Source organism: Sus scrofa, unplaced genomic scaffold, assembly GCF_000003025.6.
Source record: "Sus scrofa isolate TJ Tabasco breed Duroc unplaced genomic scaffold, Sscrofa11.1 Contig1914, whole genome shotgun sequence".
Classification (NCBI taxonomy): Eukaryota; Metazoa; Chordata; class Mammalia; order Artiodactyla; family Suidae; genus Sus; species Sus scrofa.
Window position 1 is genome coordinate 3,474,201 of NW_018084979.1, and position 25,127 is coordinate 3,499,327.

A 25,127-nucleotide genomic window follows, 5' to 3' on the forward strand; every position below is an offset into this window, starting at 1 on the left:
GGCCCACCCTCCAGGCCAGCATCAGGCCCTGCCCGCCCCCGCCTTGTGCTCCTGCTACCTCGCAGCCCCCGCCCCCGCCGCCTTTCCCCTCGGTCCCGGGCCCCAGCCGCGGGGGCGCAGGCGAGCCGGGCCCAGAGCCCGGGCCGCGGGCTGACTCTCTTGTCCCGTTTGCAGACTACGTCTACTTTGAGAACTCCTCCAGCAACCCGTACCTGATCCGCAGGATCGAGGAGCTCAACAAGGTAGCGTGTGCGGCTTGTTTGGGTGGGGGGCAGTTCCCAGGGCCCCTGTGGCGGCTGGGGGGATGTGCCCAGGGCCACTGTTGGATGAGACCCGCGCCCAGCCCCGAGCCAGGACTGCATGCGGGCATCTTGGGCTTCAGGTCGGCCACCTGCTCAGACCACAGTGGCTTCCATCCCAGGGCCACCTGCCCAGGACCAGGTCCCCCTCCTCGGAGAGCCCATTCACATGGGCCCCTGGTGGCCTCACTCAGTGTTTGGAGAGGGTCCAGGTTGGACAGTTTCAAGCAAAGAGCCGAGGATGCCGCCTGTGACCACAGCCCAAGGGTCCCTGCGGGGTCCCTGCCCAAATCCCGCTCCCGCCCTGTCTGTGGGCACCCTTGGCAGGTGCTCACGTCTGGGTTGGGGGCAGGGAGTTGTGTGGGAGTGGACTCTCAGGTTCAGAGTGGCATCTCTCAGGACTGGGCAGTCTCCCTGTGACCGTGGCGGCCCAGAGGTGTGAGCCGCCCTTCCCCCCCCCCCAGTTGGGATGTTGGCTCGGCAGCTGCTTCCTTCCCCGTCCCCACAGAGGGCCGCTGTGGCCCCCTCTCTGGAGCTGCCCTCTCAGAAGCACCTGTCGTCACCTGGGCCAGGGAGGGGCCACCTTGCTGTACCCCATACTGCCAGTTTGCCAGAAGCTGCTTTCCTGGACCTCGAGCCTTGTGGCCATGTGGCCTGATTCTGGGGACTGGGGGTGGAGTGGGGGTGTTGACCCCCCCAAAGATCAGACTCCGCTACACCTGCACCCTGACCCTGTGGCCATGCTCACCAAACGGGAGGGGGTGCCTGTGCCCCTGAAGTCCTGGCCTGGGCAGGGCAGGCTGCATGGCGCATCCTGGAGCTGCCACAAGGCCTGGGCGGGGGCAGTGGCTGCAGTGTCCCTTGGGGCCACTGCACCGCTGGAGCCTGTACTCCCATCAGAAGAGACTGAGAAACGAGGTGGTGGGGGCAGCAGGGAGCTAAAGGCCAGACAAGCCCGGGCATCCTCGGACCCGCGGCGGTGGCTGTGACTGGAGAGCCGGGCGGAGCGCAGCTCCACGAAGTTGGAATGAAACCGGAAGTTCCCAGCAGAGGCGGGACCTGCAGGGAAGGGTTGGATGGGAGAGTGGAGACCCGCCCAGCAGCCTGACGGAGACAAAGAGGAGGAGTTCCTGCCGCGGCAGCAGGTTGGGAACCTGGCTGCCGTGAGCGGCTCAGGTGGCAGCCTGGCACGGATTCCATCCCTGGCCCAGGAGCTTCCAGGTGCTGCAGGTGCGGCCATTTAAAAAAAAAAAAAATCAGAGAGGCAGAGCCTCCCTCCAGTGCCCCAGCATCCGCTTAGCAGGAATTGGAGGGACCGAAGGCTCTGCAAACAAGAAGTGACCCAGGAGAGAGCCCATCTCCCCCCGGAACCGCAGCCCCGTCCAGCCCTGAAGACAGAGGACGCCCCAGCAGAGGGACAGCCTGCAGGCCGCTGACCGGTCCTCACGACTCTGCGGCCCAGAGCAGTGTGGGGACCCTGGAGTGAGCACCAGGGCTCGGAGCCAAGTCGGGGTGTCGGTGGCCCGGCAGCAGGGCTGCTCCCGCTTCATCCCTTTCCTGTGAATGAAGACGATTCTGCGGTGACTTTTCCGTGAGGAAACCCCAGTGGCTGTCACTGCAGACAGGCTGCTCTGGGCAAAGCCAGGCTTGTTCCAACTCGTCGAAACCCTTCCACCAGTGGCAGGGGGTGCCCTCTGCCGCCTCCCCCAGCCCTCCCAGGACTCTGGGCTTTCCTGAGCTTTCAGAACAATTGTCAAGTTTTCTCCTGAGAACTTGGATTGGAAATAATATTGCATTCGCATTGTTTCCATGGGAAATTAAATCTTTACAGTACTGGAGCAAAGCGCCCTTTTGAAAGAACAGGGAACGGCAGACTAGGGGCGTGAGAATGGGGTGGGAGGGCAAGCCCCACGTGGGCCCCTGGGTGCCGGCCAGGCAGGAGAAGCCCAGAAAGGACCAGAGGGCAGGCGGGAGGCCTCCTGGGAAGGAGCCAGATTGTAGAGTCGGGTTTGGAATAGGGGCGTGGCAACCTCCCAAAATGACAACAGAGAACAAACAGTAGAAGGGGGGGCCCCGACCCCAGTGTCCACCTGGGTCAGCCTGGACCAGGGATCCCACTGGGCCTGCTCTGGAGCCATGGCCACCTCCAGCCGTGTGGGACTTCTGTCCAAGGGCCCCTGCCCTGGCTCCCACCAGATCGAGGAGAGGCTGGAGTTGCGAGGGGCCCGCGCAGCAGAGATCTGGGCAGAGCCCCAGAGGGAGGCTCTTGGAAAGAAGGTTCTGGAAATCTGGGGTCTCCTGGGTGTCGCCTGAGCCAGGCTTGTAGAGACGAGGCTGCAGCGGGCAGGTGGGCAACCCGTGTGAAAGGGCGCACCCTCGGGGCTGGCACCGGGCGGGGCTGCAGGCCCACCGGGAGCCGGAGCGCGGACCGGACCGCGGCCGCCGTGTGAGGTGCTCGTGCCGGTCGCCTTAGACTGTCAAGGTGCCGGATGTCGCCGGGGTGTGGAAGCCCCGGCCATTCTGCGCCCAGCGGACCGTCTGCAGAACCGTTTCTGGGAGGCAGGTTTTGGCCTGGGGTTCCCAGCCCGGGCACAGCTCTGAACACCGCTGCATATGGACAGTGTCTACAGGCCCGACGTGGCTGTTCTGACAGGTCGTGCTTCTCAAGTCCAGTCTCCACGCGCCAAAGACCTGTCTTCAGGTGGTCTTGCAGCCACGAGTTTCGCTGGTCGATTGGAGAATAAAATTTGGTTGGTTGCAGTTCTGGAAAAGTCGTTCACTCTCTTTAAGCAACTCGGTGGTCCGGGGTGAGGACGCCTATGGCCGGCGCCCCCTGCAGTCGCCGTGGTGGAGGCAAGAAGCCCGAGAGAGTGGACAACGCTTTGAATTTATGCTCCAGGATGCGAAAAATTCCTACGGCTTCTTGAAAGGTTTCCGGCTTAAGGGAATTTAGTGACTGAAACTTAAATACTTCCCTTAGAGGTCATTTTGTCTAGTGTTGTAAATGCTGCTGTACTAGCTTCTACGAAGATAAGAGTGGTGATATAACCTTTGCATCATTATTAAAAACTTCGTAACACTGGTTAGTTTAAAAGAGACACAATTGGGAGTTCCCGCTGTGGCTCAGCAGTTAACGAATCTGACTAGCATCCATGAAGGTGCAGGGTCGATCCCTGGCCTTGCTCAGTGGGTTAAGGATCCGGTGTTGCCATGAGCTGTGGTGTAGGTGGCAGACATGACTCGGCTCTGGCGTGGCTGTGGCTATGGTGCAGGCCGGCAGCTGCAGCTCCATGTCGACCCCTACCCTGGGAACCTCCATGTGCAGCCCTTAAAAAAAACAAAAAAAAAAGATGCAATTGGCCCCAGTCACTGGGCCACTGGCCAGCGCCCCCCTCGCCCGCCTTCCTGCCCCCAGAGAGGAGTCAGCGCCTGCATCCGTCTGCCCTCTGCTCTTCCAGCCTTTGCTGATGACCCGCTTCCTGCCGCCCCGAGGGTTGACTTAGCAGAGAAGAAACGGCAGGGGAGCCTTCTCTTCCCTGGGGTCGCTGACTGTCACGAGGCAGGGGACTAGGGGAGGCATCCGAGGGGAAATTCGCCCCCAGAGGTTCTGTGATGAGCCTCCAGAGTTTGGAGAGGTCATTCAGTACAGGGTGACCAGCCAGGGATGCGTGCTGGGCCCCGAGGGGCTGGGCTGGCCGGGACGACCCGCTGGGGGTTCCTGGGGGTTCCGTGCTTCCGGCTCACTGACGCTCGGGTGAGGGTTTCCTGGCAGCGAAGAGAGTTTCCCTTCTGCCCCTTGCCAGGCGTTTAGGACCCCATAGCCTGTAGAAGGCACACCCGTTGGGGTCTGCGTTCCACTTGGACCTGTGGGACTCCTTCACGCAGTAAACCGAAAAGAGCCCCTGCGATAAGCTAAGGGCAAAGGAGAGCAGACGTGCTTGCCCCGGAGGGTCTTCCCCGCGGGGGGTCTTCCCCGCAGGCTTGCTCAGTGGCCCTGCTGCCTCTCGGTCTCCATCCTTCTCACACTCCGGGCAACCCCTCCAGTGTCTGGACATCTGCCCTGTCCTGTGCCAGGCTGCCTGCCATCGGGGTTGTGGATCCAGGTTGCAGGGCGGCCCCTGGGCCAGGGCAGAGCCGGCTCTGGCCAAAGCCTCGTCACAGGCGTCCTTTCTGGTGGCCCGGGGTTCCCCTGGTGTCCACAGGGGGCACCGGACGGAGGTGGGCGCAGGGCGGGCTTAGGTCCCGTGTGCCTCCCCCACCCGCGAGGCCCTGCCGCAGCGGCCCTGCTGGAGCGGAGCCCGGGGGCGGGCGGCGCTCAGACCCTGCCTTGCTCTTGCAGACGGCCAGCGGGAACGTGGAGGCCAAGGTGGTGTGCTTCTACCGGAGGCGGGACATCTCCAGCTCCCTCGTCGCCCTGGCCGACAAGCATGCCAGTGAGTGCCGGCCCGCCCGTCCCCCGGAAGTCACCGGCTGTGCGCGCTTGGGGGCACTGCTGGCATCAGTCCCCTGAGAAGTTTCTCGCTTCAAGATGGATTTGGGGGCCTTCTCAAATCCTTGGCTGGTGCTGCCCTGCGCCACGGCGGGGTCCACGGGGTGTGTGCGTCCGGTCCAGGGAGCAGTCACTTCTCTGCTGACCCCGTCTGGCCCCCCGGGAGGATGGGTTCCCCGTGAGGCCTCCCACCTTGGGGTTTTGGCCTGTGTGCGCTTGTGCGGCCCGCTGCATCAGCGGCGTCCCCGTGGTACGCGTGACTCTGTGTCCACTGGTGGACCATGATGCTGTGCCCAGAGCGGCCACCTTAGAGGTGGGACCCAGTGGCCGCTTGGTGGCCTCTGGTGCCGAGGCAAAGAGCCAGGTCCCTTGGGGTACAGTGCTGCGCATCCCAGAGGCGCGGTCCGTGTGGGCGCGGGCCCCGCCCTGCAGGTGACCCGTGTTGGCTCATGTTCTTGCTGTCAGAACCCTGGCGGTGGCCCTGGGGCGGGACTGCAGGGCCACGGACCTGCTGGCGACTTGGGGTGAGGATGACCATGGGCCTCCTTCCCTGTGTCTGGGGCCAGCTCTGTGCTCTCAGGCGCCGGAGCTCAGCCAGGAGCCAGCAGGGCTCTGGGGGGAGCGTGGCCGGGGAGACCGCAGGAGCAGCAGCTTCTCCAGAAGCGCTGAGTTGGCGGCAGAGGCCCCCAGGCGCTGGTGGGGCTCCCGTGCGCATGTGACGTCCCTCGCCAGGGACCGAAGGCCACGCGGTGGGGACATGTGTCGTGCACGTGGCACGTGCCGCTCTGGGGAGGTGGCCGGCTTGCCCGGCCCAGCATAGGCCCTGTGTTCTCGGAGCCGTGTCCGTTCGGGCCGCCCTGTCCCGCAGTGATTTCTGCAGGAACCGCGAGCTCATCAGCCCCCTGCCAGCGTCTGCTGGGGTGGGGGGATGCCCCCTGCGAGGTCAGAGCGGCTGCTCCAGTCTCGTCTGGGCCCGCAGCCCCCGTCCTTCCCCTGCCAGGGTGTCCAGCCCCAGAGCAGTTGCCCTGGAGAAGCCCTTACTAGGGTGTCCAGGCCAGTGTGCTCCCCACGGCCCCTGCTCGAAGTGTGTCTCCCCGCCACGCACACAGAGCTGTTGTCCTGAGAGTGAGACCTTGCCCGAGGGAGCAGCGGCACAGATTGCAGCCCCCCGGACCCCCTGGGGTGAGCTGCAGGGCCTGGGAGAGTCAGCAGGGTGTCAGCCCTGCTGGGCGGGTGGGAGCAGAGTCTGCCTGCGCCTTGGGGGTGGGCCCCCAGCTCTGAGCCCAGGGCCAGGGCACGCCAGATTCCAGAGGGAGGGGCTTTTGTGCCAGGGACCACCTGCCCCTGGGTTCTTAGAGGCCGAGTGCCGCGGCCCATGCGTGCTCACAGGTCTGCTGGGGACGGGGCTCGGGGCTGTCCTGGTCAGGGAGCTGGACGCTGTCCTGGCCCCAGCTCTGGCCACCCTGAGGCTGTACGCACGGCCCTGGGACCTGCTGACGGCAGGGAGCCCTGGTGGGCTGGGGCCTCGGAGCCACTGTGAGCCTGTGTCAGGGTGGGACAGGGCAGGGTCTGCAGGCCTAAAGCGGGTGTCCAGGGGCCCTGGGCTGGCAGGCCCCCGGCAGAGGAGCCAGCCCAGGCTGGCTGCGAGCATGTTAGGGTGCGGGGCTGCTGGGCCGGCGTCGGACACTGGGCGTGTCCTCCGTGGGGATGCACTGGGATCCGGGTGGGGGGTGGCAGCCATGTCGGGGCTCGGGTGTCTGGCCTGGTCCCAGTCTGAGCTGCAGGCACCGGGTGGGGGGTGCGGCTCCCCTGCCCACTGGCACGAGGACTCCCCGAAGCCGCCTCCGGGGGGCAGCAGAGGGCTGCGGCCCGGCTGGTGGCCCAGGGCCCCAGGGCTGGGGACTGGCTGGGGAGGGCTTGCCATGCCCCCACCTTTGGGCTTTGGGGCAGAGGATGGGGTTCAGCTGTGTCTGGCTTCCCCTCAACTCCTGCACGGCCGCAGACTCCACTGTGCCTCGAGGGCACCCAGCTCCCGTGGCCAGGCTCTCCCTGTGGCTGAGGCCGCAGGCAGTGAGTTTGCGTGGGTGACCTGCCTCGGTGGCTGAGACGCACCCCCGCCCAGTCCGTGCTCTGAGGCGTGTCTGGCTGCCCCAGCTCTGAGGGGCAGGTGTGTTCTATGTGCAGGGAGGGAGGGGGTGCCACCCAGGCTCACAGAGTCTCAGGCAGCAGGGCGTTGGGGTGGGCGGGGGGCCAAGCCTGGCTGGCTGGGCTGTCCAGAGGCCCAGGTGTTCTCTGGTTTCGGCTGGGTGGTCTGCGGCCCCCTTGTCCACCCTGCCTCCCAGCTTTGCAGCCCTCGGTCCAGGCCGGGCAGGGAGTGGGCAGCTAACCCGCCGTCTGGACGCTGTCTGTCTGTTGTATAGCCCTGTCAGTCTGCTATAAAACCGGACCGGGGGCCGACAACGGCGAGGAAGGTAAGAGCCACCCTCAGCCAGAGGGTCCTGGCGTCTGTGCGCCGGCCGCCTGCATGCCCGTCCCTGCGTTCCCTGCCATGAGGCGGCCCGAGGAGGGGCCTGCGCTCTGCAGCTTGGCTCCGAGGGGCCGGGAGGCTCCAGGCAAGGTGTGCGGTGGGCCTTGGGCCCAGGCCGTGGGGTCTCTGCCCTTCTGGACGTGTAGCACCGGCTCTCTTGTTCTCCTCCTCCTGCCCGCTGCTTCCCGGGCCAGCGGAAGCGCAGTGCTCCTTCCTGCTCAGATGCCCGGGGCTCCAGGGCTTTGGGCCCCGTGGGGTGGCTGGGCTGCAACGGGCGCACTGGCACCAGCATGTCTGCCGGGGCCCTGCGGGGACCTCCCCTGCCATCCCCCTGGGTCCAGCAGGGGGTGGTGTCCGTGAAGCCGGCGGGCGGGCCTTTGTCCAGTGGCCCGAGTGTGTGTCTCTGTCCTTCAGGAGAGGTAGAGGAGGAGGTGGAGAACCCGGAAATGGTAGACCTGCCCGAGAAGCTCAAGCACCAGCTGAGGCATCGGGAGCTGTTCCTCTCGAGGCAGCTGGAGTCCCTGCCTGCCACCCACATCAGGTACCCGGAGGCCCCGGGCGGGCGGGAGGCTCTGCCCGCCGCCGCTGACGCGCGTGCTTCTCTTACAGAGGGAAGTGCAGCGTCACTTTGCTCAACGAGACCGAGTCCCTCAAGTCCTACCTGGAGCGGGAGGTGAGGCCCCGACCCTGCGGGCTCGCGCGTCCTGGGGGGCGGAGGCAGAGGCTGGGCACTGGCCTCCACCCGTCTCCGTGGAGACCGCTGCTCCCGGCTCACCTTGGGCTCAGACCCTTCCCTGCCCGCGGCGCCCCGAGGCCAGGTGCTGGTCCTTTTTCCTCCCGGGGTCCCGTGCAGCCTCGCTCGTGCCTCCAGAGCAAGGGGGCCTCAGGGAGTCTGCCTGCCTCATCCGCAGGCAGGTCCAGGAGGCACAGCTCGTCCTGGAAGACAGGAAGCGGCCACGTGCTGGCGCTCGGCCCTCCCAGTGGTCACCGCGCAGCAGTCCAGGCCACTGTCTGGTCCTCACTGAGTCGACCCAGAACTGTGTCGGCTGAGTGACAAGAAGGGTTCCTGAATTTATGAGATCTAAAATGTCACTGCTGCCAGGGGGCCATGGAACCGACCTCCTTGTCCCACGGTGGCCCCAGGGCGGGTGGCTCTCGGGGGCTGCCGGCCCAGCACCGCTTCCCTGAGGCGTGATCCCTAGAAACCTCTCCAGATGCTGCATGAGTGTGTCCTGGGAGCAGGAGAGCCCCGTTCGGAGATCTGGCGGGGGTGGGGGGGGCACCTGAAGCCACTGTTACCTAGAGGGGCCGGGGGCCTGCCTGCCTGCGGTGACCCCTGTCCTCAGCCACAGGCCCTTCCCAGGCAGGGCCCAGTGAGATGAGGGGGGTCAGCCTGGGCCACAGGCTCTCGGGGGCCTGGCGCGCACCTGCCCTCAAGAGGACTGTGGTGGGGCCCGGCAGCCCCCAGGTGTGTGTTCCCTCGAGGATAGGGGTGCTGTCTGCGGTTGGGGAACCCCTTAGCGACAGCCACACAGGGAGTGACGTGAGGGGCATCCGTGAGCAAAGCGGTGGCTGTGAAGTGGTTTCTTGCTGCCGAGCTTGTGGGCCGTGCAGGGTGTGTGTGGATGTGGCCTTTGGGGACCTGTGTGTGTCTCCAGGGCGCCCGCCCGGGTGCTTTCTGCTTATCTCCACTCACCTGTCCGGGAAGCGGGTTACTCCCACACCTTGAAAGAGCAGGTGCCGCAGTGGGCCGGCTTCCTTCCTGGTCGGGACGGCCCAGGCCTCCGGGGGCCCGCAGGCACAGGTGCGGGCGCCCGCCACCCGGCGCCCCAGGGAGTGAGCCAGATTCCGCGTGGTTCCTGAAAGGGGGCGGACGGGGCGGCTGCAGGTGTGCAGAGCAGGATGCAGAGCAACCTCGGAGTCAGGAAGGACCAGGCTGGGACGGGGCAGGCGGGCGTCCTGGCGCTGCGCCCCTGGGGAGGGCTGGGTGGGCAGGCTTTGCTTCTGGAAAGCAGCCCCAGCCAGCTGAGTGCAGATTCCGAGAAACAAAATCAAGCCTGAGAGCGTAGAGTCAGGAGAGCGAAGGGCCGGGAAGGCCCGCAGGGGACGCCGTGCTTGGAGGCCGGGCCGTGGTCCGCGACGCCCGAGCGGCGAGGCCAGAGCCTCTGTACCCTTTGTGTGCGTCTCTTGTGCCGACGACGGCGGGAAAACGTACCCCCTGCCTGAAGGCCGTGCCCAGACTCTGTCGGACTTGTCCCCAGATGCCTCGGGATTTTTGCTGCTATTAACTGCTTTTATCAGATCGATTTTCAAACGGGTGCTGCTGATAAAAGGCGCTGGCGTGGGCCTGGCCCTGCCGTCGAGGCTGCCGAGGCCCCGCGCGGCCCCGGGCCGTGTGCTGACCGCCGCCCCGCCTGCTCTTGCCCAGGACTTCTTCTTCTACTCTCTGGTCTACGACCCGCAGCAGAAGACGCTCCTGGCCGACAAGGGGGAGATCCGAGTGGGAAACCGCTACCAGGCAGACATCACCGACCTGCTGAAGGAAGGTCGGTGGGGACCCTCGGGGGCGGCGCGGGGTCTGGTCGGGGCGCCGGGCCCAGGACCCTGCGCAGGGCACACCATCAGGCCTTGCTGGCCCCTGGAGACTGTGTTGGCTTTTGGCAGTTGTTTTCATAACTTGGAAAAGCTCCTTTTCTCCCCAAAACCTCCTTTGAACGAATCTGCCCATGTCACGCCTGGGGGGGGCACTGTCCTTGCGGCCACAGTGACGTGGCGCTCTGCTCCCCTGCCCCCTCCTGGGGGCCCTGGGTGGGCGGGACCCCTGCCCTCAGCTGGGGGCCGCCCTGTTGGCACCCCCGTTTCTGAGTGTTGTTCATGCCCGCGGCCACCTGCCGCCCCCGCTGTGGTTTGCACGCCACCACCCCACCCCCCGCCCCCGCTTGCATAACCGCGCCACTGCTCCTGTGTGCAGTGGCCGCGAGGCAGGCCTGACGGCTGGTTCTTGCCACCACTGCCCGCGCGGTTCTCAGGACGAGGCTGTGCTGGGGCCCTACTGCCTGGGGCCTCCAGCTCCCTCGGGCAGGGGCAGCCGCTGCCCTTGTGCCCACGGTCGGCTCCTCTTGGCGAGCACGTCCCGCGTCCTGCTCCCGCCTCACGGTGTCCTCTGTGTGCGGGACCCCCTGACGTCCCCTCTTCCTGTGGCCACTGCTCCTTTTAGGGACGTGACAGCAGATGTCCCTGAGGCTGGTCTAGTTAAATGTTTGCTCTTGGCTTGGGGGCGAGTTTCCAGACCCGTGAACCCAGGCCCCCCACCCCACCCTTGCATGTGCACACATGACTCCCCTGCTTCTCCTCCTGGGGATCTTGCTCTGTCTTTGGGGGACCCTGCTCGTCTGATGGCAGGTGAGAGGGAGGCATCAAGCCGGGCCAGCCGGCCGCAGCTCCCTCTGCCAGGTCCCGTGTGCCAGGCTTCGTCCCAGGTGTGGGAAGCCTGCCTCCCTGCTGGCCCCGGGGCTCTGCCCTGTGGTCCTGCTTTGCGGCCACTGGTGTCACTAATTGGGGGTCCCCAGAATGCTGGCACAGCCCCTCCCGGGCCAGTGAGGGGCCTGTCCCCTGCTGGGGGTGTAGCCGAGGCCCTGCTCTGGGGACCTCCGGAGCCTGTGTCCCAGGCTGTGGCTGAGGGTGCAGGGCCTGGGGACAGCCACATCCAGTGGGAAACAGGAGAGGCCACGTGAGAGCCAGAGCAGGCTGTGGAGTGGCCGGAACGTCCGAGGACCCCACTGGCAGGGGACGCACCTCTGGTCGAGGGGCACCTGGGGAAGCCTGGCCTGTGTCCGGGGGCCGCAGTCAGTCCTGACTGCCGGGCCGTTGGAGTGAGACGAGGCCCCACAGCCTCGGCTTCCCGGGTTTCCGCCCTCCTGGAGCCCAGACCCTTCCTGGGAGCGAAGCCACGCTCCTGCCTCCAGCGTGCGGCGTGAGTGAGCCAGTGTGGCGCCGGGACCGGTGGGGCCAGAGCCGCTGGGGGCAGCCCTGGGCTCAGCTGCCTGGCAGGTGCTGGAGCTGGTTGTGGCCCAGCCCTTGGGTCCTGGAGGAGTGGGACCCAGCCTCCCTGGCGCCCACCCGTCCCTGGTGAGGGGCCTCGCTGCCGAGTCTCCACCAGGAAGGAGCCCCCTCGGGACACCGGGAAAATCCCGCCTGCGCTCAGCCCGAAGATGCCACTTCCCCTTGGAGCAGCCCTGGGACCCTGACCCGCAGATCCTTGCACCCCCTCCGCTGGGTCCCTTCTGCGCATCCGCCCTGTAGGGCTCTCCTGGAGCCCCCGGCCATGCCTGACCTTCTGCCTGGCTGGGGGCGTGCCTTACCTGGGCAGCGTCCAGCTGTGCCAGCCCTGCCAGGCTCGCGCCGGGCTCCCGTGGGCTCCCGTGTGCTAGGCGGCCTATCCTAGGTCTGAAAGGTGGTCGCTGCCAAGACCCCCAAGGCCGAGGGGTCTGCAGACATGCAGCCTGAGAGCCTGAGCTGAGTGCGGCCGAGGTGTGGCCTCCGCCAGGTACCTGCTCCAGGCCCCTGGGTGCCTCCTGTCCCTGTGCCGGCCTGGCCACGCTCAAGCCGGGACCCTGGTTCCGGTCTCAGGGAAGCTTCCTTGTCCCCTGCTGAGGAGCCCTCAGAGAGGGCGCTTGGCACCAGCAGTTGCCCAGGACAGAAACTCCCAGGCCTGGGGCCCTGAGCGCCCCTGGGGCTCCCTCCAGGAAAGGAAAGGTACTCTGGGACGGGCCTGTCCGGGTGGCAGGTGTGTGTCCGCACGCAGTGGACGTCTGTGTCCCGGCTGCGACGGGCTGATGACGTGAGTGCAGCTGGGGGGCGCTGTGCTGAGTCCGCGACGTCTCAGACTAGAAAGCCTGACTGATCTGAGCCCAGTCGCCTCTGCCCCTGCGTCCAGCTGGCTGTGGACCCCCCGCCCCCCACCGGGCGCCTTCGTCAGGCGCTGCCCCGAGGACCGTGTGCCAGGCTCACTTGCCCGCCCCGCCCCTCCCGGCACTGCAGGAGGGCGAGCGGCGCCCCCGCCACAGGCAGGCCGGTCCCTCGTGGGACCCTTGGCCCCGAGTGGCTGGGTTGGGGCCCTGGGGCTTCTCCCAGCCTCGGGTCAGGAGCCGTTGCTGGCTTCGCAGGGGAGGAGGATGGCCGGGACCAGTCCAAACTCGAGACCAAGGTGTGGGAGGCACACAACCCGCTCGTCGACAAGCAGATCGACCAGTTCCTGGTGGTGGCCCGGTGAGTTCCCGGCTGGGATGGCCGTGCACTGCCCGGACCCCCGGGCACAAGACTGGCACGGGGACGCGGCCGCCTCCCCACCCCCCACCCACTCCCGGAGTGGGCTTCGGGACATGAGGCCTTGGCGTCTGTCGGGAGGGGGGTAGTTCGGGGGGCTGGGACCTTGCTCTGTTGAGAACCCCTCTCCCTGCCAAGGAGGCCTGGCAGAGTCGGGCCCGGCCCTTCCCTGAATGTGGAGCCAGCTTTTCAGGGCTGCGGATGCTGCCGCTGGGTCCCTGGGCAGCTCAGCACCTGCACCCCGACCCACATCCCTCAGGGGCAGAGGCTGAGTAAGCTAGGCACAGACTGCAGGGCTGGACAGAGGGGCTTGTCCACTTCTAGACCGGGTGTGGCTGTGCCCTTGAGACTGCGGAGGCAGCTGGGAGGCCCAGGGCCTTCCAGGCAGAGGAGAGGCTCCTGCCGGGTTCCAGGCGGGGGGGATGTGCCCAGAAGGCTCCTGGGCTGGGCGCTGCAGAGACAAAGCAGAGGCGGCCTCTGAGCGTCGGGACCTGCAGGCTGTTTATGAGAAGCGCCGTCCCTGTGCTCCAGACCAAAGCGCTCTGTCCCCAGGCGGCTGGGGCGTCTCAGTGTGTCCAGGTTGGTCCGGCCGCCCCTCCTGCTGGTCCACTCCAGTGGTCCGTGTCTCCCCTCCCCCCCCAGCTCCGTGGGCACCTTCGCGCGGGCCCTGGACTGCAGCAGCTCCGTCCGCCAGCCCAGCCTGCACATGAGCGCTGCGGCCGCCTCCAGGGACATTACACTGGTGAGTGGGCCAGTGGACAGCGGCCGCGGGGCACGTCTGCTCAGGGTCAGCATCCACCGGGGCCACAGCCCCCCCCAGCACGGGGCTCTCGTTGCCCCAGCACTGGCCAGAGGCCGCTGGCCGGCAGGTGGTCGGGCCTGCTGGGCCCTTGCTGGGCCACGGACTGTGCGCCCCGGGCTGCCCTGTTCCTTCCGCACTTCGTGTCTGGGGGAAGCTGCATCTTGCCCAGGGCTCCTCCTCCCGGGGTCAGTCCCCCCCGCCCCCGTCTGCTGGCTGCTCGTGGCTGGAAGAATCCCCAGAACAGGCCCAGCTGAGCTGGGTCCTCCGTGGAGCGGCGGCCCACCGAGGTCGGCCTGGGGACACGCCTGCTCCCTCCTCTCTGCTCCGAGCCCCCCCGCCCCCCGAGTCTCCCCCATCTCCTCCTCAGCGGGGGAGGGGGGAGGCAAGCCCCACGTGGGGTGGGGCCCCCGCGTCCTGTGGCCTCCCACCCATGGCCCAGGTGTGTCCCCTGCTTCTGCCACAGTTCCACGCCATGGACACGCTGCACAGGAGCGTCTACGATGTCGCCAAGGCCATCTCGGCCCTGGTGCCCCAGGGCGGGCCTGTGCTCTGCAGGGACGAGATGGAGGAGTGGTCGGCCTCCGAGGCCAGCCTTTTCGAGGAGGCCCTGGAAAAATATGGGAAGGATTTTACAGACATTCAGCAAGATTTTGTGAGTACTGCGGGCGGGCTGGACCCTGCCACTCCCCCCGGGGCACCGTGTTTCTGCCCCCTCATCCGTCAGGTGTGCCCCCTCAGTCGGTGGTGGCTCCAGAGGTGGGGCCTGGCACTCAGCACCCCATGCTGCTTTGGTCTTGGTGGTGGGTTTTAGCTGCACCCTTGTTTTGCGTCCTTTGAAATTGTTCACTCCCGCTTGGGCAGGACCTGTGCCTTCAGGGCCCCCTCCTACCCTTACAGCCCTGGAAACACTTAAACTTGCCTGGAAGGAATGTGGCCTCGCTGCCGTGGCCAACCAGCAGGTCACTCAGGAGAGCGTGTCCAGGCAGAGGGCGGCGGGGTGGCTGGGCCGGCCTGAGCACGAGCTCCGAGGAGGAGTCGGGACAGGTGGCCTTGACAGCATCTGCTTCCCAGTGGCATTTTGCAAGGCCTCCAGCAGGCTGCTGGAGAAGCAGTGTCAGTGCCCAGAGGCCGCCAGAGGGACCTCCCAGCCCCTTGGAGACGTGGCAGAGGCTGAGCCCGGGAGCTGGCCCCTCTGCGTGGAACTGGCTGCAGACCTAGGCAGAGTAGTGAGACCGACTCAGACGGAGCTAAGCGGGGCTGCGGGGCCCTCATGCTCCTTCGAGGCTGGCCAGGTGCATGAAGCATTGGCTCTGGGTCCCTGACGCACAGGCAGACGCTGTAGACAAATCCGAGCCCTGGAACCTCCTCCTCGTGCGCTCGTAGGAACCGGGTCCGCGGGTTGTGCGGTAAACCCAGGGCAGCCCAACCCGCACCAGCGAGAATTGCCCCCCCCCCCGCCGCCCTCCCTCTCGGCGGACTCAGATCAGCTGTAGGAGCCCAGAGCTGGCACCTGGACCCGGGGTGGGGGAGCCGGAGCCCGGGAGCAGACAGTCAAACCCGCAGGCCTGGGGGGGGCGGAGGAGGGGGCAGGCCTGGGGGGGGCGGAGGAGGGGGGCACACTCGCACCGAGCGGGGGGCGAGGAGGAAGCCCGCGCATGGGAGCGGTTTGGGAAATGTGGGGTTTGCCCGAGAGGAAGTTCGCCTTGAAGGCGCGTCCCCGGGCCCCCGTGACGGGCCCTCCTCCCGCAGCTGCCCTGGAAGTCGCTCACCAGCATCATCGAGTACTACTACATGTGGAAGACCACCGACAGATACGTGCAGCAGGTGGGCGCCGCCGCGGCTCCGTGGCCTGGGGGCCGCTCAGGGTGGCCAGGCAGAGGCGGGCGGCGTGGGGACCCACCTGCGGGTCCTTCTGACCCTCTGTTTTTTGTGTTTTAAGAAACGCTTGAAGGCAGCCGAAGCAGAGAGCAAGTTAAAGCAAGTTTACATCCCCAACTAGTAAGTGCGCCTCTAAGCACCATTGCCGGCTGTCCTTGGCCAGGCTGGGTGGGCCGGGGGAGGGGCACTGCCTGGCTCGAGACCAGGGGGGTCCGGGGGCGGCGGGCCCGGCCCTGGCTCTCCCTCAGCCTCCCAGCTGGCACAGGCGTCAGGACTCAAACCTGCTCAGCCCAGGGTTCACTGGGGCGGGTGGAGCTCGGCTGTAGACAGGAGCTGCTCTGGGACCCGAGGAGAGAAAGGCCACATAGGGGGCATGGGTCAGCGGCTCCCCCAGGGCCAGGCGGGTCCCGCGGTGCGAAGCTGGGCGCTCCCGTGACGGCTCCCTCTCTCCCTCCCCCAAGTAACAAGCCAAACCCGAACCAGATCAGCGTCAATAGCATCAAGGCAGGCGTGGTGAACGGCGGGGCGCCGGGCCAGAGCCCTGGGGCCGGCCGGGCCTGCGAGAGCTGTTACAGTAAGTGCCCCGCCCAGCACCCAGGGCACACCCCGCCCCTCAGCGCGGGGTGGGGGGGGCAGGAGGGGGGCCAGGGGGTGGGGGTGGGGCCTGGCCTGGGGGCGGGGGCCCACCCTGCCTGGGGAAAGAAGCCCTCTCGGAGCGGGTGCCGGGGTGCCCGGGCCCGGGGCGGGCAGGGTGGCGGGCGGGCGACAGCTGTGTAATGCTCTCTTGCCATCACTGGTTCTGCTTAAGAATCCGTCTATTTCCAACTTTGTTGTCCGTAGCCACCCAGTCTTACCAGTGGTATTCTTGGGGTCCCCCTAACATGCAGTGTCGTCTCTGCGCGTCTTGTTGGACATATTGGAAGAAATATGGTGGCTTGAAAATGCCAACCCGGTTAGATGGAGAGAGGCCAGGACCCAACCGCAGTAACATGGTGAGTGCCCACCCCCCGCCCCCCGTGCCCCGCGGCCTGGCCCGCGGTCACGGCGCTGTGTTGGGGCGGCCTGCCCCCTTCCGCAGAGCCCCCACGGCATCCCAGCCCGGAGCAGCGGGAGCCCCAAGTTTGCCATGAAGACGCGACAGGCTTTCTACCTGCACACCACCAAGCTCACGCGGATCGCCCGGCGCCTGTGCCGAGAGATCCTGCGCCCGTGGCACGCCGCCCGGCACCCCTACATGCCCATCAACAGCGCGGCCATCAAGGCCGAGTGTGAGTGTCCGCCCGTGGGTCACGGTCTCTGGGGGGAGGAGATGCCAGCGGGGCGGGAGGAGGAGCTCTGACCCGGACCCCTCACGCCCACGGCCCCCACAGGTACGGCCCGGCTGCCCGAAGCCGCCCAGAGCCCGCTGGTGCTGAAGCAGGCCGTGCGGAAGCCCCTGGAAGCTGTGCTGCGGTACCTCGGTGAGCTGCCCTCCCACCCCAGGGCCCGGCCGGCCGTCTCCCTCCCTGCTCCCCCCTTGCCCCTGAAGTCCCCGGGCTTCCCCATGCCCACCCCGCGCCCCCAGGGCAGGCTCCCGGCTGGCTGGGAGGTGTGCCCAGCTCTGCAGCAGCCTCTGAGAGAGGGCCCTCGTGGCCTGGGGCTCCTGAGCCCCTCTGCTGGCTCGGCCAGGGGCTTGGGCGGGGCGGGGCGGCCCGCTTTGCCGGGCTTGGCCGTGTTCGCGAGTCAGTTCCTCCTGCTGCCATGGCGGCCTTCCCTCTCGAAGGACATTCCAGAACCGTGAGCCAAGCGTGCTCACGGCAGATACAAGTGGCCCTGACACCATTTGCTGTCTGGGTCCTGAGGCTGACCTTGTCCCGACCTGTGGGAGGGGGTGACCTGTGTCCCCTGAGAGCCCCTGAGGGCTGGGGAGCCTTGGTAGCTGTGACCTGTGGCTGCCAGGACAGCCCTGGGGGCTTGTCCTTGCCCAGCCGGCCGAGCCGTTGATGCAGTATCTGGCTGGTGGCCAGCCCTGTGCCATGAGTGCCGTTGACCCCTTCGTGGGCCTGCTTATTTATGGGTGCCTAGAGCCCCACTGGCTGGGGCTGAGACCGAGGAAATCGGCGCCAGGGGCTGTCCTTGCTCAGGATGCCCAGGGCCCTGGTCGCCATGGACCCCCCGTGTGAACTGGGGCCCTCGGCCAGGGCCTGGCGTCACAGCTGATGACCCACAGCGTGCCTGCCGCGTTGTCCCCCACAGAGACCCATCCCCGGCCCCCAAAGCCCGACCCCGTGAAGAACGTGTCGGGTGTGCTCAGCGGCCTGGCCCCCGCCAAGTCGGCCCCCGTCATCAACAACGGCTCCCCCACCATCCTAGGCAAGAGGAGCTACGAGCAGCACAACGGGGTGGACGGTGAGTCAGGGGGCTTGACCAGCTCAGCCCGTGGTCCCGGGGCTCCCGGCCCTGGACCCGCCCCACCCATGCCCACTGACTGTGTGTTCTCTCCTCTCTCCTGCCGTCGGGCGCTGCCAGGCAACGTGAAGAAGCGCCTCTTGATGCCCAGTAGGGGTAAGGCCCGGGGCGCCGCTGGCGTGGTTGCTCTGCCGGCCCTCTGCGCGGAGCCTGTGTGTGCTGTGCTCACGCATGCGCGGCAGCCGGCTCAGGGCACGTCCAAGGGCAGTCCACGCGGGCTGGGCCGCGCCCTGCTGCCCCCCTTCTCCCGATTCACCTGTCACTCGGCAGAGATCTGAGCGCTGGCCTCTGGCTCACGGGCCACCCCTCCTTCCTGGCCCAGTGCCCGGTCAGTGGACTGTCCTTGCTCGGGTGGCCCTGGTGCCCCCGCTGCCTGCCTGCACTGTCTGCCTTCGCGTTGTGACCGCCCGCATGCCATCAGCCTCAGCTTGCGTGGCCGCCTGCGCTGTGCTTGCAACCTCAGCCTATGTCCCTGCCCAGTGGGGGGTTCTGGGACCCTGGTTCCTTGGGGGCAGATGAGACACATTTGTGGTCCAGCTGGCATGGCTTGGTGGGGGTTTACAAGACCTGGGTGGACTCCTAGGCCAGGGCCCCACAGGGAGGCACAGCCAGGGCTGGGGGACCCAGAGCTGAGGCAACAGTGCCCTTCCAGGTGGGTGGGTGGGTGGGGGTGCCATCGGGAGCCAGGTGGGCAGTGTCCTCTGGTGTGGGGCGCCCCTAGCTTGCCCAGAGCCCTGCTTTTGCCCCCTTAGCTGGGGAAGGCGTGTCTGGGCACGGGCTGCCCCAGCATGGGCGCCGGGAGGGGGTCGCAGCGGCAGCGAGGGATGTGTCCGGCGCCCGCGAGGGTCAGCCTACAGTAGGATCCCCTGCGGACGGTGAGCAGGGAGCCAAGCCCAGGGGGCGGACCAGGAAATGCACCTGGCGCTCCTCCTGCCTGTCACTCGTGATGGGAAGGTCAGGTCCCATGTGGGCACTGTGCCTTGTGGACATGCCAAGGGCCCCCACCCAAGCTCAGGACTGGGAGCGCTGCCGGCCCTGGGAAACTGGCCCAGGTGGTCGGCCAGGCTGGGTTATCCTGGCGCCTGTGGGGGGTGGGTGCCAGCCATGGGGACTTGGGAGGTGGCAGCAGGCAGTGGCCATCTCCAGTCCAGCCCTGTCCTCTGGGTGCTCCCTTTCTCGGCTGTGTCTGGGAGCCTGGCAGGTGTGTTCTGTGGGGTCAGCCGGTGGTGCCAGTGCCAGGTTCTGCCAGCGCACTTGTCTGGATGCAGGCTCTTGCCTGCCCTGCTGCCTCATCTACGACCCCCTTGGTGGGGACGAGGGGCCCCCAGGGCAGGCACCAGCACGCCTGGTCCCCAGCCGCGTCCTCCCTGTCGTCCCCTGTAGCCGGGGCTGCCAAGGTGCTAGGGCTCAGCAGTAGGGGCTGACCTGCCCTGCTGCCCCCACGACAGGCCCCTAGGGATGGTCCTCACGTCCCATAAGAGAGGCCGCCGCAGGCAGGCGCCCGCCAGCAGGCACAGTGGGGCCGCAGTGTGCAAGGCTGCTCATCAGCCGGGGGAGAAAGTCCATTTCCCTCTGCAGCTTTTCCCAAACCGATGTGTTTGCACATCTGCTTCAGCCCCGAGTGCAGGTCCTGGGAGCCCTGGGAGGCGGCCCCGGCTGGCCTTGGGGTGCTGCGGGCGCGGGCCAGCGGCAGGGCCTAACTCGGCCTCCACCCCGGCCGCCGCGGCACACGCGCCCGCTCCCGGTTAACTGCGCTCTCTTTCCTCCGCCGCTGTCCCTCTGCTAGGCACCTACCTGGGTAAGTAGCCGGGCCGCAGGGCTGCCGGCGGTGCCAGGCCCTCCCCCCGCCTGCGGGGCGGGGGCTGAGTTAGCGCGCGCGGTTGGTGGGGAGGGCGGCCGCTTGGCTCTTGTTCTGCTCGTCCAGGGACAAACCTCACACGACCACGTGCACACACCTGTTGCACACGGACTCTCGTGACCACGCAGCCCTCACACGCCGGCTCACGACCACGCACACGCGCTCCCCACACACAGACACCAACTCATTACCCCGCACACGCCTTCCTCACAGGCCGACTCAATCTGAGTGTGTTTGGGAGTTGGGGTCTTAGGGACCGGTTCACGGTGTGGACTCTGACTCAGGACAGCACCTTTCCTGAGTCGCTGGCATGGCTTGTGGCTCCAGCCCCCAGGCCACAGGGTGGAAGTGCAGGTGCCCTGGCCGGAGCCTGGCCAGCTGGCAGCTCCGCCTCCCGGGGTCCAGCAGGGCTGCCGGGGCCCTGGCCGCCCTGCAGAGGGCCTCTCGGTGCTCTATTTACAGCTGTGCCAAGCGTCGCCTGGTTACTGTGTAAACCAGGTTCCATCTGTCCCGCCCAGGCAAAGCCAGGGAGCGAGCTGAGATCCGAGACTCCTGGCTCCCACCCAGAGTCCCGGCTGGTGGCCCTCAGAGCGCCAGAGAGGGGCCCGGGCAAGGCCAGGACCCAGGGGAGCAGAGGCCCCCTGGGTGTGGGCTGTGGCTTTGGGGGGATGTGGCCCAGGTTTCCTGCTGCTCAGCTGTGGGTCCTGGGGAGGAGGTGGGCGTGGGGGGCGGTGGCCCAGGGCTCAGCTCCGGCCTTCCTCCCCTCAGGTCTGGCGAACCACGGGCAGACCAGGCACATGGTAAGAGGAACCCACCTTCACACGCTCCGCCGGCAGCCCCGCCAGGCGCTGCGCAGGAGCTCGCCCCCCCCCCCCCCGCCTCCGCGGGACCAGAGGTGGGGTGCGCCTTGGGGTCCCCACGGCCCTCCGAGGGTCCCCTGCCCGCCGGAGTGGCCGAGTCAGCCCCCGGGGTTTCAGGGCTGACCGCTCCCGCTTCCCCCCACAGGGACCAAGCCGGAACCTCCTGCTCAACGGGAAGGCGTACCCCACCAAGGTGCGCCTCATCCGCGGGGGCTCCCTGCCCCCCGTCAAGCGGCGGCGGATGAACTGGATCGACGCCCCCGACGACGTCTTCTACATGGCCACCGAGGAGACCAGGTGCGGCCCGCGGGGGCGGGGCGGGGCGGGGGCACCGCGTCCCCGTCGGTCCCGTCGGTCCCCGTCACCCGCGGCTCCGCTCACAGGAAGATCCGCAAGCTGCTCTCGTCCTCGGAGACCAAGCGCGCGGCCCGCCGGCCCTACAAGCCCATCGCCCTGCGCCAGAGCCAGGCCCTGCCGCTGCGGCCGCCGCCGCCCGCGCCCGTCAACGACGAGCCCATCGTCATCGAGGACTAGGCGCCGCCGCCGCCGCCCCCTCGCGGCTGCTCGGACCACAGGCCGCGCCCCCGCCGCCGCCCGCCCGCCCGCCCGCCGCCCGCCGCCCGCCGCCCGGTTTTGGTAGTGCCCCTGCCCGCCCTCACCTGCCGAGAAACTGCGCCTCGCCTGGGAGAGCCCGGGAGCCGGCGCGGTCCCTCGCCCGGAGCGCCCGCCCGCCCGCCCAGGGGTCGTTTTTTTAGCTTTGTGTTTACTTTTTGGCCGGAGCGGAGCCGAGGAGCCGCCCCGAGTGCCTGCTCCCCGCTGGGCCTCGTGGGCCGGCCAGGAGTTCTGTTGTGTTCTGTTGAAGGTGCCATTTTAAATTTTATTTTTATTACTTTTTTTGTAGATGAACTTAAGCTCTGTAACTTACACCCGGAATGTTAGGGTCGGCGTGGCCAGCGGCCGGCCGAGCTGCCTGGTGGGGTGGCCCCTTGTCTTTTCAAGTAATTTTCATATTAAAAAAAACAAAGAAAAAAAAACTCATAAAAACAAAAAACCAGCTAACCCTTCCCGTGTCTTTTGTCCCTGGTCCGTCTCCCTCCCTTGGGCCCACCAGCCCCGACTCTCAAGGGCCCGCTGGGCACGTGGCCCTTGCTGTGCCGGCCTCCAGGCTGGGCTGGGCCTCCTGGTGCTCCCCGACCCTCTGCCCCGTGTCCCTGGCTCCTGCATCCCTCCCCTGGGGCAGGAAAGAGTCCTGCCAAGGCTCAGGGCTCTCATGGGGGAGCTGAGGTCCCCTCTGTCTGTCCAGGGTTGCGGGGGTGGGGTGGGGGTGGGGGTCTGGACCTGGCCTGGGACCGCCTGGCAGGTGCCGGGCTCCCATCGTGGCAGCCGGCTGGCCAGCCTGCTCCTGGCAGAGCCCTGCCTCAGCTGTCTGAGGATTTCTGCCAGGAGCCATGGGGCCACCCCAGCAGGTGTGGAGTTTCCGTTGGCGAATTTGCTCAGATTTCAGCAAGTCCGTTCTCAGAAATCCTACCTCGGGCTGGCCCTCTGCACACACCTTCGCGAGCTCGCGGAGCAGGGGCAGCCGCTGGGGGGAATCCAAGAGTGCCGCCTCTCAGGCTGCGCCGCCTCCACCACCGCAGAGAGGGGTCAGCTCGGCCCTCCTGGAGGGGCTCCCTCCTCCCCAAGCTCTGCCGCCTGCTGCTCCAGCCCTGCCGAAGTGTAGACAACTCAGCTGGGGAGCTAAAATAGAAACCACTCTGCTCCCTCACCGGAGGCAGATAAGGGGTGGCAGGCCAGGGTGTCAGAGAAGTGCCTGTGGCACCCCCGGCCATTTCTAATCTGCCGTTCTGGCGCCACCCCCGCCCGTGCCCCACTGCCCTAGGACTTGCTGCGGTGTCTGCGGGGGGCTGGGAGACCAGGCTGGTGACCTTGAGAAAGACATTAGCTTCCTCCGGGGCCTTCTCCAGACCTGGGGTCTGAGCCTGCGGACCCCCCAGGCCCGAGTGAGCTAGCTCTCATCCTGACACAGCTCTCTGTCCCAGAAACAGACAAGCCCCGAGGAGAGTCGGGCTCCCTGCCCGCATCGCAGCACCTGGGAGGTCTGAGCCCGAGCGTAGGGATTGGGTGGGGATCGGGCACCGGCTGGCAGGGACCAGGGTCCTGGGCACCCCAACATACGTTTGCCAGCTTTGCCCTGTTCTCGTGGACCCGGCAGGGGGCTGAAGCCATCCTCCCCAGCCCCCAGGGCCAAGGGTAACTCAGGTGGGCAAGAGTCCCCACAAGGGCCTCAGCCTGGGGCCCCCTCCCTGCCTGGACCTCCCGCCCCCCGCCCCCCGCCCCTGGACCCTGCAGGAAAGAAAGTAAGTCTGGGCTCCTCTGTGTAGCCGGGATGACAGGTGATCCGCAGGGCACCATGCTGCTGTGGCCCCAGGGGAGGGGCCTCCGCCGCACCTGGCCACCTGGCCTGGCCACCTTGGGGCCCTGCCTGTTTCCCTCAAACTCTGCTGTCCTCGCTGGGAGCTGCCCGGCCTGTGCCTGCCTCGCCCTCCAGTCCTCAGTGGCCTCGGAGGCAGATGCTGCTGCTCTGCCCCTTCCCAATCCAGGCCCAGAACAGCTGGGGGACGGCACTGCCCCACTCCCCTCCCTGCCCCTGGGACACCCAGCCAGGGCTCCATGCCCATTCACTCTCCAAGCAGGGCTGGGGCCCACAAGTAGATTCCTTCCCAGGAAACACCTGTGCCCCACCAGCCTGCCCTCCAGAGCAGTCCTGCAAACTTCGGGGGCTGGGCGGAGTCAGGGAGGCCGATGCCCCTGGGGGTCCCCAGGGGCTCCCAAGCTGCCGAGGAGGACCTGGTAACGGATGCCAAACGGGGGCAGAGAGACCATGAATTATTCAGAGACACCTGACGCCCAACCTGAGCTAGGAGCAGGCTGTGAATGCTGACCCACACTGGCCACCTTGTCCAGGGAGCTCCAGCAGGCCTCCCCTCCGGCTCCACCCTGACTGGCAGGGGGCCAGAGCTGGAGTGTAGAGGGAGGGGGGCCGGTCAGGCTGGTCAGTCAGGCTTGGGGGCCACATGTTTCTGGGTTGTTGACCTCCCTTGGGAATGGCAGTGGCTGAAGGGTGTGCGTGCAGGCCCAGGGGTGCCTCAGGGAGCAGGGCCAGGGTCGGGCTGCCATGAGAGGGCTGAGACGCTGGCTCACTCACTCAACCACCCCGTGAACATGCTGGGGCTAGGGGCCAGGAGCAGGTGCCAGGGCCACCAGGCAGAGGAAATGGGGAGTGGGGGGCAGACCTCAGTGTCTGGCACAGAGCCTCAGACACAGGGCAACGGGTGAGGCTCGGCTGGGGATGGAGGCCCCGAAAAGAGCCTATGAACGAGCAGAGCCCCTGGGAAGTGGGACAGGTCCTCCAGGTCCCCACGTCCTGGGGGTTAGGGCGAGGTTCTGTATGGCTCAAGGGCGGAGACAGGGAGAGCCAGCCGGGAGCTGTCAGCCAGGTCCCTGTCGACCGGAGGACTGTGGACCCCTGGGGGGGGGGACTCCGAGTGCCGGCAGACCCCTGGCTCCCCAGCCTTCCAGAAAGATGCTTTGGGACCAGGCTGGAGGTCAGAGGCCCTGGGTCCTAAGCCAGGTCTGGAGAAGAGATGCCCGAGGCAGGTGTCTTGAGGAGTGGGGCAGAATGCAGAAGGTGTGCACCTGGGCATCTGGGAAGAGGGCACTCCAGGAGCGCCCCATCTCCTCCCCCTCCTCCCCTCCCAGTCCTACCGCCACCTTCCCCTCGGGTTCCCTTGCTGCCAGCATCCCCTCCCCCACCCTCTTCCTGCAGTTTCTCTCAGGATGTTTTGTTTGCCTTGGGCCGCCCCATGGCGTATGGAGCTCCGGGCCAGGGATCAGATCTGAGCCAGCCGCAGTCGCAACCTAAGCCGCAGCTGCGGCAACACCGGGTCCTTAACCTACTGGGCCGACGGGGGGGCGGCGGAGGGGGTGGCGGGGGAATGGAACTTGCGTCGCGGCTCTCCCTAGACGCCCTACCCCGTTGGGCCTCAGCGGGAACTCCCTCTCGCGCTGTTTTTGGAAGTGGCGGGCGCCCAATCCTCCACCCGCCGAGACTTCAGCACACTCACAGCCTTAGGTGGGGTCGGTGGGGGTCTGAACCCGGTGGCGCCCCCATCCAGAATCCCGCTCCTATCCAAGCGCGCGGGTTACTATAGAAACCAAGAAACAAAGGGAAGCGGGCGGCGGCGCGAGGCAGGGTGGGGTAGGGTCCTCCGGGGACCCAAGCGCCAGGATCAGGCAGGACCGGCCAGTCCGCCGTTGCCGTCAGTCTGCGTGTCGGGACGCCGCCCTTCCGGACAGAGGCCAGCTGGCCAGGACTCCCCCGGTCAAGGGGGCCCGCGGACTCTCGGCCCCACCCCGCCGTCCCGCTGGCGGCCCCCACGTTGTCATGGAAACGGGCGAGGAGCGGGCGGGCCTGGGTAGAGGGCACCTCGCGCGCGCGGCCGGGGGAGGCCGAGCGGGTCTCGCCCGACCCCCCGTCCGCCCCAGCAGGTGCGCCCCCGCCCCCGCGGCGTCCGGGGCTCCCAGACCCGAGGGCGGGCTCCCGACGCCCCGCCCCGGCCGCGGAGCCAATGGGTGCGCGGA

General features: G+C 67.4%; 1 protein-coding gene across 9 annotated transcripts in view; it reads left to right on the forward strand.

Annotated features, from left to right (window-relative positions):
- MTA1 (metastasis associated 1) overlaps nucleotides 1-21,542 on the forward strand; it is a 34,702-nt gene extending 13,160 nt beyond the window's left edge. Inside the window, exons 2-22 of one of the 9 annotated variants that reach the window (XM_021081634.1) lie at nucleotides 175-242; nucleotides 4,639-4,732; nucleotides 7,209-7,259; nucleotides 7,730-7,856; nucleotides 7,925-7,988; nucleotides 9,744-9,861; nucleotides 12,481-12,583; nucleotides 13,193-13,382; nucleotides 13,906-14,094; nucleotides 15,192-15,266; nucleotides 15,382-15,440; nucleotides 15,782-15,894; nucleotides 16,161-16,312; nucleotides 16,399-16,588; nucleotides 16,691-16,780; nucleotides 17,556-17,708; nucleotides 17,829-17,864; nucleotides 19,555-19,566; nucleotides 20,395-20,426; nucleotides 20,632-20,783; nucleotides 20,870-21,542. In XM_021081634.1, coding sequence (XP_020937293.1) covers nucleotides 175-242; nucleotides 4,639-4,732; nucleotides 7,209-7,259; nucleotides 7,730-7,856; nucleotides 7,925-7,988; nucleotides 9,744-9,861; nucleotides 12,481-12,583; nucleotides 13,193-13,382; nucleotides 13,906-14,094; nucleotides 15,192-15,266; nucleotides 15,382-15,440; nucleotides 15,782-15,894; nucleotides 16,161-16,312; nucleotides 16,399-16,588; nucleotides 16,691-16,780; nucleotides 17,556-17,708; nucleotides 17,829-17,864; nucleotides 19,555-19,566; nucleotides 20,395-20,426; nucleotides 20,632-20,783; nucleotides 20,870-21,020 — 2,219 coding nt within the window. In that variant the 3' untranslated portion in view covers nucleotides 21,021-21,542. Of the gene's footprint in view, nucleotides 1-174; nucleotides 243-4,638; nucleotides 4,733-5,897; nucleotides 5,971-7,208; nucleotides 7,260-7,729; nucleotides 7,857-7,924; nucleotides 7,989-9,743; nucleotides 9,862-12,480; nucleotides 12,584-13,192; nucleotides 13,383-13,905; nucleotides 14,095-15,191; nucleotides 15,267-15,381; nucleotides 15,441-15,781; nucleotides 15,895-16,160; nucleotides 16,313-16,398; nucleotides 16,589-16,690; nucleotides 16,781-17,555; nucleotides 17,709-17,828; nucleotides 17,865-19,554; nucleotides 19,567-20,394; nucleotides 20,427-20,631; nucleotides 20,784-20,869 lie in introns of those variants that run through there. The other 8 variants (XM_021081637.1, XM_021081639.1, XM_021081635.1 and 5 more) reach the window with 8 other exon arrangements.
- Nucleotides 21,543-25,127: the final 3,585 nt, after the last annotated feature.